The sequence below is a fragment of the Phocoena sinus genome, chromosome 3, assembly GCF_008692025.1.
Source record: "Phocoena sinus isolate mPhoSin1 chromosome 3, mPhoSin1.pri, whole genome shotgun sequence".
NCBI lineage: Eukaryota > Metazoa > Chordata > Mammalia > Artiodactyla > Phocoenidae > Phocoena > Phocoena sinus.
In genome coordinates, this window is record NC_045765.1 from 44,807,290 (window position 1) to 44,819,296 (window position 12,007).

Below are 12,007 nucleotides of genomic sequence, written 5' to 3' on the forward strand. Positions count from 1 at the left end.
GTGTTTCTCCCTGTCACCTGGCTCCACCAGGGTGCTGGCACAGAGGAGAAGACCCTCACCAGGATCATGGTCTCCCGGAGTGAGATCGACCTGCTCAACATCCGGTGGGAGTTCATTGAGAAATATGACAAGTCTCTCCACCAAGCCATTGAGGTGAGGGGCGGGGTGAGAGGTCAGTGGGGGAGCAGTGAGTGTCAGATGCTTGAACATAGATTAGAAGTCCTTTTTATTCCCAGAATGTTACCTCTTAGAACAGCCAAGACATTGCTAAATGAGAGGAGACCTGCCTCACTCTTTATACCAAAATAGATTTCAGATGGATGGATCAAAGGCTTATAAAGATTTCCAAATAAAACAAGAGTCTTGGGGCTTCCCTGGTGGCGCGGTGGTTGAGAATCCGCCTGCCGATGCAGGGGACACGGGTTCGTGCCCCGGTCTGGGAAGATCCCACATGCCGCGGAGCGGCTGGGCCCGTGAGCCATGGCCGCGGAGCCTGCGTGTCCAGAGCCTGTGCTCCGCAATGGGAGAGGCCACAACGGTGAGAGAGGCCCACGTACCGCCAAAAAAAAAAAAAAGAGCCTTTTTTTTTTTGGCTTTTTAAAAGCAATTTTATTGAAGTGTAATTTAAGTATCATAAATTTTATGATATTTACTCGTTTAAGGGCATCAGTAATTTTTAGTAAAGTTAATGAGTTGTACAGCCTTCACCACAATCCGGTGTTAGAACATTTTCATCACCCCACTGATGTCCCTTGTACCTGTTTACCTATATCCACCCCCAGCCCTAGGCAACCTACAAGTGACTTTCTGTCTCTATGGATTTGCCTTTTCTGATTATCTCATGTAAGTGGAATCATGTAATATGTGATTTTTTGTATCTGACTTTTTTCATTTATGAAGCCCATTTCTTCTTAAAGTTTGATGCTATACTTGGTTGACAAGACCATGAGGAAGCTCACAGGCAGTCTCATACAGACTTGGTGTAAATGTAACTTGGTAGCACATCTTCATTATTTTTTCTTCCAGTTTTATTGAGATATAATTGACATATAGCATTATGTAAGTTTAAGGTGTACAGCATGGTGACTTGACTTAGATACATCATGGAGCGCTTATCACAATAACTTCAGTGAACATCCATCTTGTATAGATGCAAAATTAAAGAAATAGTGCATTTTTGTGTGTGTGTGATGAGAACTCTTAGGATTTACTCTCTTAACTTTTATATATAACATACAGCGGTGTTAATTATATTTATCATGTTGTACATTACATTCCTAATACTTATCTGTCTTATAGTTTGTGCCTTTTGACCGCCTTCATCCAGTTGCCCCTCCCCCACCCCCTACCTCTGGTAAACACAAATCTGATCTCTGTTTCTATGAGTTTGTTTGTATGTTTGTTTGTTTTTGAAGTATAATTGACCTACAGCACTAGGTTAGTTCCTGTTATACAACATAGTGATTTTTTTCTATGCATTTCAGAATGATCACCGTAAGTCTAGTTACAACGTGTCACCATACAAAGATAGTAGTTATTGATGGTACTCCCCACGCTGTACATTTCATACCCATGACCCATTTATTTTGCAACTGGAAGCTTGTGCCTCTAATCTCCCTCACCTTTTTCTTTCCTCCCCCTACCAGCTCTCCTCTGGCAACCACCTATTTGCTCTCTGTATCTATGACTCTGTTTCTTTTTTTCTTATGTTTGTTAATTTATTTTGTTTGTTAGATTCCGAGTATAAGTGAAACCATACAGTATTTCTCTTTCTCTTTCTTACTTATTTCACTTAGCATATGTTCTAAGTGAACATATGGCAAACATTTCATTTTTTTATGGCTGAGTAATATTCCATTGTATGTATATACCACATCTTCTTTATCCATTCATCAATTGATGGGCACTTGGGTTGCTTCCATATCTTAGCTATTGTAAATAATGCTGCTCTGAACATAGGAATGCGTATATCTTTTCTAATTAATATTTTTGTTTTCTTTGGATAAATACCCAGGATTGAAATTGCTGAGTCATATGGTAGTTCTATTTTTAATTTTTTTCTTCACATGACAATTAAAAATATGGTGACTTTATTTCTATCTTCTTACAGTCCCCAGTATCACATCTGGTAAGAATCTTCATATCTATAACACAAAAATATCTCAAGAAAGCATGTTACAAGACAGTATATATAAGCAACAGTTTGGCAGAATTCTAGTTCATATCCCCCCCCAAAAAAATCTTTTTTTAATTCAAAAATGACAGTTAACTTTATCTAACATATGTTATACTTACTACTTAAAATACCATGCTCTAGTTAAATAATTCATCAACAACACTGTATACAAATAAAATATTACACAAAATATATTTAAGAAAATGTTTTGGTATTTGATCTAAACAATAAATAAAAACACAGGCACTTCTACACTGAGACAGGAAAGTAGTCACTACTCAGGATAATAATTTTGTAGAAGCAACACATAACCATATGGCAAGAATAGAATTCTGCAGTTTTAAACTGACAAACCACTGATAAAAAGGTCTGCCACTTCAGTCTTTTCACTTAAAGTTCAAAAGTTACATATGCTTTCCTGGTTCACAATGAAAAATCATAAACACAATATGGTTGCCAGGGTCAATTCAATCTTCAGTTTGAAGATTATGGAATCATACTTATTATTTTCAAATACTGAAAAAGAGAGAACTATCACAGCACCACCCAGCAAACCAAATACAAGATAGTTAAGCCTCCTCCTTATTATGACCATAAGACCATAACAAGATAAACTGGATGGATGTCACACAGTGATTCCCATTTTGCAAAATTGATTGATTAGATTAACACAAGGAAATGTTGTAGCGGCAGGAAATTTTGAAAGAAGTCAAATTTTTCTAGACAATTTTTAAAAATTCATCCAAATTTCATGAAAATGTTATTCCATTTCACAGAAAGCACTGAGTCATATATAACAGTGTCTTTGTAGCCAATAGGTTTATGAATACCTAAATCGCAGATAGGTCACTCATTATAATGGGAAATAGGGTTATCATCGTATGAGAGCAAAACAAAAATAAAACAAAGATAACACAATCAAATTCCAGAAACATGATTTCAGATGACAAGGGGGACAAGTTAGAAAACAATGACCACTAGCCAGCAGGAAGGGTCAGAACCATTCGTCCTGTCATATCCTACAAAAAAACTAGGATCTTCTGCTTTCCCTCTTCAGAAAGTACTACACTGAAAGGTTTAGAGACCCTCATATGGATACTACTCATAAAGGCAATTTTGATGGTATTACATAGAAATTACCTCTAATGTGAGAGAACATAACATGGGAACTATTCGAGATACATCTTTCTATGCAAAATTTAGTTTGTACGTAATTTAGCAACTTAAATAAGCATTTTGCAACCGAGACCAAATATCAATCATCTCTTGAGGTTTTCTACTATGTACCAACATCAAACCTACATAGGAACAAATGTTATTCCTGTTTTTCTCTTCTATATCAAATGTCCTGAAGCCTTTGTGTTTCTCTGGAATGAGGCCAAGTTCCTGAAGGCACATTCCAGTATAAACAGCATCGATGGGGTAGAGAAGGACCTGGCCAGTTACACTGGCCTCAGAGCCAGGTGGCTGGAACTGGCCAGTTACATTAGCCTCAGAGCCAGGTGGCTGGAGTAGAGGAATCCACCTCCCCCTGCATAAGGCGGGTAGACGCCAGTGTAAAGAACTTCCGGGATGTAGTACTTCAGTTTCTTATCCTGACGAGGTCCAGCACTGGGAATCACATCACCTATAAACAAATCTTTGGCTTTGTTCTTGGATAAGCTATTCAAGTGATTCAGGATGTGACGGGTGTTCACAAAAACGTCATCATCGCCCTTGAACTCAGCATTTGGGCAGGAAGTGCTCACCCACCTGAGAAGGAGTACTTCTTTCAGAGATAAATTGGAGAGGGTGTCTCTGTAGTTCCACATAAGAATGTCTTGGTGCTTCTCACTCTCAAATTTCAGCTCATCTGAAAGGTCAGGATGGTTGTCCCCTGCGGGGGTCTGGCCCAGTAAGAAGACTCGCACCACTGTTTGGTTCCCCACATTGGTTTCTTTGCCCCAAGATTCCCAAATCACTTGCCTTCTATCGAAATGTGAAGTAAGGGACTTAATCGCCAGCAATAAGAAGGGCTGCTTTGCACACTTACCTGGTTGATCTATAAGCAGTGAATAATTTCAACATCTCAAATACAACAGAAAGTCTTTAAATCTGTCTGGCAAACTGTCGAAACCTGAAACTACTGATGTGACCCTCAGGTCAGGTTCACCATAATTCAGATGGCTTATGTTGGAAAATCCTTATGCTTCCCCTGTCTGGTTGGCTAACATGTTCAAAATGGGATTGTACCTCCTGTTCAGCTTCTCTTGTTCCCTGTTCCAATATGCCTTGGGAGGGTCAGATATCTTCCAGAGCTTTTCTTTGGGTATTATTACTTCCCCTCTTCCATTTTTTTCTTGGCTACTGCTTTTGGAGACTTCCACAATCAAATAAATGAAGGCATTTACCATCATCAGGATTCCCAACAACTTTATTCTTCGACTTCCACCACTCATTTCTCATATCTTGTCCGGGAACAGCTCTTGCTCGGCGGGGCCGGGACGGGCGATCACAGCGGCATCCGCGTCCAGGCAGCTCCGCGGGGCTCCGCCCTGCGACCGCCGCCGCTGCTCTCGCTCCATGCATTGCACCCGTGATGGGCGGCTGGGTGGTGTCTGAGGCGGGACTGCCTGGCCTCGGCTTGGCCCCGGCTCAGCTCACCTCCGGCGTTTGTTCTATTTTTAATTTTTTGAGGAACCTCCATACTGTTCTCCATAGTGGCTGCACCAATTTACATTCCCACCAACAGTGCAAGAGGGTTCCCTTTTCCCCACATCCTCACCACTTGTTATTTGTTGTCTTTTTGATAATAGCCATTCTGACAGGTATGAGCTGATGTCTCCTTGTGATGTAAATTGGTAGCACATCTTTAAAGGGTAGTTTGGCAGTTTCAAAATTTTAAATGCATATACTTTGGACTTGATAATTCTACTTGTAGGAGTTTATCCTACGGACGTAGCCACACGTGTTCTCAAAGACACGTCTGGGAATATTTATGCCAGCGTTCTTTTATAGTAGCAAAAGACTGGAAGCCCTTCATACAGAACCGGTTAAATAAATTACAGCGCATCCATATGACAGAGTACAGTACAGCCGTGAAAAAGCATGAGGAGGCTCTATGTGCTGATTTGGGATCTTCTCTAAGTCAAAAATTATGGCCCAGAATAGTATGAATGCTCTGTAGAAAAGGGACGTTATACATATATACATATTTGTATATGCATATGGAAAAGCATTGCTAGAAAATCACACAAGTAAATACAACAGTGGCTACCTCTTGATTTAGGAAGTTAGGGGTTGGGGTAGGAGGGAGACTTTTATTGTATAATCCTTTGATTTGAATTGTTTACAACTGATTTTTTTTTAAGAGGAAAGTTCTTCTCTTTTTTTAATACATAACACTATTTATTTATTTATTTACTTACTTACTTTTGGCTGTGTTGGGTCTTTGTTGCTGCCCTTGGGCTTTCTCTAGTTGTGGCAAACGGGGGCTGCTCTTCGTTGTGGTGCGGTGGCTTCTCTTGTTGTGGAGCACGGGCTCCAGGCACGCAAGCTTCAGTAGTTGTGGCACGTGGGCTCAGTCGTTGTGACTCGCAGGCTCTAGAGTGCAGACTCAGTCGTTGTGGCCACGGGCTTAGTTGCTCCATGGCATGCGGGATCTTCCCGGACCAGGGCTCAAACCCGTGTCCCATGCAGTGGCAGGCGGATTCTTAACCACTGCGCCACCAGGGAAGTCCTGATATATTATTTTTAATCATATATCAAAAATTACAGAAACAAAAAATATAAAAATGACAGGAGCCCTCTAAAAAGAGGGAGAAAAATCTGTTCCCTCCCCCCCATAGCCCTGTCGTATGCCAGACAACACAACATAAATCCAATGATGGTCACATAAATTCTTGCAAGGGCCTGTTACCCAGTAAGTGCTCGATAATGTTTGTTCAAATAAGGAATCCCGTAACACAGGGGTCCCCAATCCTGGGCCGCGGATCGGTACTGGTCCGCGGGCTCTTAGGATCCAGGCCGCACAGCAGGAGGTGAGTGGCGGGTGAGCAAGTGAAGCTTCACCTGTCGCTCCCCATCGCTCGCATTCCCGCTGAACCATCCCCCTCCCCTCGCCCCCCACCATGGTTGGTGGGAAAATTGTCTTCCACGAAACCGTCCCCGGTGCCAAAAAGTTTGGGGACCACTGCCGTAACACTTGTGTTAATGGCCGTGGGGGGAGGGTTAGCAGGGTGCAAGGCAGCCATGGGAGGAGACAAGAATAGAGGCAGGAACACTTCACAGAGGAGGGGGCATCTGATGGCAGACAGGATTTGGGGGCAGCGTGGAGGGCGTGCTGGGTGGAGCAATGGTAGGTATGTAGGTAGTAAGATGACCAAGATGCTCCTGGAAGGAAGGGGGGAGGTGAAGCCACAGAGCTTCGTGAGGGTCAGACCACACAAGCCCTTGAAGCCAGGCCTAGAGCTTGGACATTTTCCTGAGGATGATGGGGAGCCACGGAAGGGACATGGTCACATTTACGTACTAGGGAGACATCCAGGCTGCCAGCGGCTGGGAGGAGGGGGCCTTGAGGTCATCAAGATTGTTTCACTCACTCTGCTCTCCCTCTGTCCCTGCCAGGGCGACACCTCCGGTCACTTCCTGAAGGCCTTGCTGGCTGTCTGTGGAGGCAAGGATTAGGACCGCCAGCGTTGGCGGGCACCTCTGCTAAGAAGTGGTCATCCCCCCGCCACGACCCAGCCTGATGCTCCAGCTTCAGAGACTAAAGAAGGGACAGGGGTGGGGGGAGGGGCCAGGGTGGGCTCTTGTCTTCAACTGGGGTTTAGGAAAACCTCCCACTCCCACTAGCCAGTAAGGGCGCGGCATGGTCACTCCTACTCACGTCTGAGTGGCTGAAGAACCGTAGCCATTGATCCCGTCCACCTCCTCTCCCCATCTTCCTCCTCCTGCCTTCCCAGCTTCCGTCCCTTGTCACAGTCCCTGCCCTGGTTTGGGCTTTGTCGAAGCCAAAAACATTCTGAGGCTCTGAACGTGAAGCAAGTGATGTGTGTGCTTTGCACGGTGGGGTGTGGTGGCAGGTGCCAGTTCTGGGGGCGGTGCGGGAGGAAGAAATATCTTCGGGCCAACTGACAGTCCTCCCACCGTTTCACCACCACCCCTGTCCCGGTTATTGTGCTAGACCGCTGAACCAGGAGTCCAAATACCTGTGTTCAGATTTGTATCTGCCACACACTTGCTTTATGACCTTGCACCAGTCTCTTTCCCTCCCTGAGTCTCCTTGTTCTTGGCTACAAAATGAGAGAGTTCAACGAAAAGATCTTGGCTTTCCAACATTGACATTCTAGGATGTGCCTCCAAATCATTCCCTTTCCATTTCTTCTCTCTTTAAATAAAAAGAGACATACAGACACATAAATACATTTCCAAGAGGGATCTGTGGTTTTGATCTAGAACCTGCAAGCCCAGATTGTTGCCATTAGAGCTGAGGTGTTAACCTGCCCAGGAGTGACTTTCTATCTTCCCATCCCTTCCTGGGAATCCCAAATGAGGGTCTGAGCTCAGGTCAGCCTGGGAAGGCTGGCGCAGCCGGGTCTGGGTCTCGCGTCCGCTCTCCTCCCTCTGCTACCAGGATGTTTCTCTGTGCACGCTTCATCCATGACATCCGAGCCCAGACTTCCTCTTTTGAACTCTTCAGGGGCACCAGATGTGATCGTGATCTGGGGAGGCCTGTGGAAAGCTTCCAGTTTGTGAAGATCAGTGATCAACGGGAGGTCAGCTGCACTTTCTCCATCTCCCTTCCCCCAGCTCTGCTTCTGCTCTGGGACTCAGATCTAAAGTTATCTAGCGACCACGGATTTAAAGTTATCCAGTGACCATGGCATGTGGGTGCCTACTGGCTGGAGGGCTCTGCTCCCCGGCCCGGCTGACCTGCCCTCTCCTGCAGTTCAGCGTGTGTTTGTTGTAGCTGCTGAGCAGGGAATGGCGTGGGGACGTTGGGAAATGTGCTGCGTCTGGTCTATTTTCTTTTCTTTTCTTTTTTTCTTATTTATTTATTTATTTTTTGGCTGCTTTGTGTGTGGCATGCGGGATCTTAGTTCCCCGACGAGGGCTCAAACCCATGCCCCCTGGCAATGGAAGTGCAGTCTTAACCACTAGACCGCCAGGGAAGTCCCGAGTCTGGTCTTGTGTGACCTTGGACCAGCCCCTGCCCTCACTGGGCCTCAGTGACTCCATTTGTACAGTGAGGGGGTGGACCTAACAGTCTCGAAGAGCCCTTTCTTCATCTCTGACGTAATGAGTCTGAAAGTCAGGCAGTTTACCTTGCGTCTTCCCCACTTCCTTCCCTCTACCACGCTGTGAGCCCAAACCCCCATGAGGGTCAGCCGAGAGCTTGTTTGACTCTTTGCCCAACTTAATTGAACTGTTACTGAAGATAAATTAACACAGTGGTCCAGAGCTGTGGAGTCAGACCTTTGCCACTAACTGGCTGTGATCATGTTATCTCTGTGACCCTCAGTTTCCTCGTTTGTAAGACAGGTCCCAGTCCTACCTATGGCACAGCCTTTGTGGGGTAAATGAAATGATTCGTAGAAGTTTGGGGCCATCTGGCTCGGAGTCAGCTGCCAGCACTACCTGCCCTGAGCCAGGCCCCGTTGTAGAAGCCGGGAGGTGGCTCCCAAGACGTTTCCTTGAGCTTTGTTTTCAAAAAGTCGTCAGCCGTGCATCACAGAGGCATCAGAAGACAAATATGGAAGCGCCTTAAAAGTATGCACCGAGTGGGGGGCTTCCCTCGTGGCGCAGTGGTTGAGAGTCCGCCTGCCGATGCAGGAGACACGGGTTCGTGCCCCGGTCCGGGAAGATCCCACAAAAAAAAAATATGCACCGAGGGGGGACTTTGCTGCTCCCATGGTTAAGACTCCGTGCTCCCAATGCAGGGGGCACGGGTTTTGATCCCTAGTTGGGAAACATTCCCCTCATGCCACACAGCGCAGCCAAAAAAAAAAAAACCTCCGAGGGAAAAATAGGCTGGGGATGGAAAGGAAAGAGTGATGGAATCTGAGGCCATGGGAAGACCTCATGAGGCTGAGGGGAATACACAAGTGGAGAAACCAGGAATTTCTAGAATTTCTGGAAAGCAGAAAGGATAGCTCAAACGGAGCACTGGCCGTGTACCGGACACCACACTAATCCCTCAACATGCAGTTTTCACTTGTTAACTTGAATTTTCAGTTAAGGTATGTTGCATTCTGGGATAGGTCAGCAGTAGGAGGGAGACCCTCAGCGTTTTGAGGGGAGGTAGATGAGATTAGAAATGGGAGTTTGCATCCACTTAGAGGACCTTGTAAGTCAGGATTTTATCTCATAACCCAGGGGGAGCCTTTGGAGGTTCTTGGCCGGGGAAGGTAAGCCTCTGAATTTAAGGAAAGACAATGAAGGGAGGGTGGCCAGTTGGGAGGCTACTACAACAGTTGCGCTAAGTCCCAGGTACCTGCAGAGCAAACCCCTCTTTTTTCTTGGAGCTGTGGCAGAGGAGGGAGTAACCACTGTCCTGAATCCAAGGCACCTCATTCATCCATTCATCCATCCACTCATGCACCTTATGTGTACTGAATGCCTCCTATGTGCCATGCCGTATGCGAGATGCTAAAGATAGAACAACTTAGACCGTTGTGGTCCTAATCCTTAAAAGTTTATGTTCAAGTGTCCCTCCCATCCAGCCCTCTCCAAAACTGTACTAAACAACACTGGAGGTTGTTTCTGTGGCCAAAGTTCAACGGAGAGAAGTGGTGGGGACTAAATTAAAACTAAAAGGAAAGAGAAAGCAGAAGCCCAGACCGCTGCTGTCTCAAAGTGGGAGCACAGGAGGATGGTCATGATGCTGTAGTGTGGAAGGGACCCTCGGAAATTCTCACCTCCCTCTCAGCCAGACAGACAACTGTCACTTCACAGAGAGGAAGCAGCAGGCCTAGGGTCACATAGCCTTTCAGCGGCAGAAAACTGGAACCGTGCAGTCCTGGCCCCGGTCCAGTGCTTCTGTCAACACCCTGCACGTCCTTCCACTTTCTTCAGTCTTCCCCTCTGAGAGGGCTTCAGCCCAGAGTCGGCTCCCCTCCTGCCCTGAGCCGTGCCTTTTCTCTCGGGGCAAACGCTTCTCGGCAGCTCTGGACTGGTATGTGCCCACCTTGGTCTTTGGGACCAGGAGGAAATGTCTGAAGGAAGTGGCTGGTTGGGAGGAGGTTGCCCCTTTAAGCTGAGCAGAGAGCGACTCTTTGGGAATCGCTGCCGTCACATTTCCTGCTGTTGGAGAACATTGTGGGAACTGTTGGCTATTTACAGCGCCCTGATAACTTGCTGTGCCCGGCTTTGCTGAGAGCCGCGAGTCACCATCACCAGAGTGATCCCACTGGAGTGATTCCCCTCCTCAGTTATCCTCTGCTGCTTTGCGGGGGTGAGCCCCTCATTCTACTAACGAGGAAACTCAGGGTCCAAGTGGTGATGCAAATTGCCTGAAGACAGCACGTCATGGGTTGACTGAGCTGGAAATGGTCTTAGAGATCATCCAAACCAACCCTCTTATTTCCCAAGTTTGGAAATCGAGGCCCAGAGAGCGGACTGTGGCCGCGCTGTCAGCAAGGGCTAGTCCTGCAACTAGCACCCGGGTCTCCTGATTCCGGCTCTGCTCTCTCGGGTGACACATCCCCCTCTTCCTCCTGATGGCAGAGCTGAGAACAGCAGGGAGAAGCGTCAAGTTGCGCAGTCCTAATTTCAGAACCCAGAGCGGTAAATCTTCAGAGCTACAGTTAGGCAATTGGGAAATTCTAGTTCTGTCACTGAGCCTAGTTAGATCTATGGAGGGAGGGAGGCAGGCAGACCAGCCTGGATTTGAATGCCAGCCAACCACTGAGAAGTAGATAAGTTGCTTGGCCTCACTATGCCTTGATGTCCTTATGTGTAAAATGGGAACAACCAAGGTTTCTATCTCACAGGGTTGTTGTGAAGATGAACTAAGGCAATGCATGTCTATCTCTGGGGACACTGTCCAGGACACAGAAAAGACTCAATAAATATCACCTCTTTGTTATTAATAAATAGGCTGGATTCCATTTCAGAGCAGAGAAAGACAGGACTCTCTTTCAAGAGCCTCTGACGATGGGCTTCCCTGGTGGCGCAGTGGTTGAGAGTCCGCCTGCCGATACAGGGGACGCGGGTTCGTGCCCCGGTCCAGGAAGATCCCACATGCCGCGGAGCGGCTGGGCCCGTGAGCCATGGCCGCTGAGCCTGCGCGTCCGGAGCCTGTTGCTCCGCAACGGGAGAGGCCACAGCAGTGAGAGGCCCGTGTACCGCAAAAAAAAAAAAAAAAAGAGCCTCCGATGATTAACTGAGTCCCTACAACTGTTCTCCTTACCTTCAGAGAGCTAAGTCGGGAAAGATTATAAGAAAAATTCAACCAAACACGCAGTAGGAAGGGGTACCAAGTGCAGAGGCCACAGATTAACCACAGAGAGGCCTAAAAAATCTCCCTGGGAAGAGGGCATGTGAGAAGCACCTCAAAAGATGGGTAGAGAAGCTCTCAATAGTAAAAGATATTGAAGGAGGGAGAGAGTCGCAGGCAGGGACAACTTGAGTAAAGGTACAGAGGTGGGAATTGGAGGCAGCGGGGTGTGCCCGTGGAGGTCCTGGGCCGCGCACCCAGCGTGAAGACAACATTTGGGAAGGTCACGGAGAGTCTGGGCTGGACTGTGGCCCTTTCCCTCTGGGCCCTAGCCAGCCCCTGAATGTGCTGGGGATGGGAGTAGTATGATCAGAGACATCCTTTAGAAAGCCATCTCTGGGGCCCTGCGTGGA

The 12,007-nt window shown here is 46.8% G+C and overlaps 1 protein-coding gene and 1 pseudogene across 8 annotated transcripts in view; one reads left to right on the forward strand and one right to left on the reverse strand.

Moving 5' to 3' along the window:
- The window catches only part of ANXA6 (annexin A6), a 54,995-nt gene extending 45,827 nt beyond the window's left edge, over positions 1 to 9,168 (forward strand). For 7 of the 8 annotated variants that reach the window (XR_004349101.1, XR_004349102.1, XM_032625993.1 and 4 more), the window contains 2 exons: positions 31 to 153; positions 6,782 to 7,581. Coding sequence is in view for 6 of the 8 variants with exons in the window: in XM_032625993.1 (XP_032481884.1) it covers positions 31 to 153; positions 6,782 to 6,841 (183 nt within the window). In the remaining 2 variants the exon portion in view is untranslated. Of the gene's footprint in view, positions 1 to 30 lie in introns of all 8 variants that reach the window. The other variant, XM_032625992.1, reaches the window with a different exon arrangement.
- On the reverse strand, positions 3,357 to 4,645 carry LOC116750814 (annotated as a pseudogene).
- Positions 9,169 to 12,007: the final 2,839 nt, after the last annotated feature.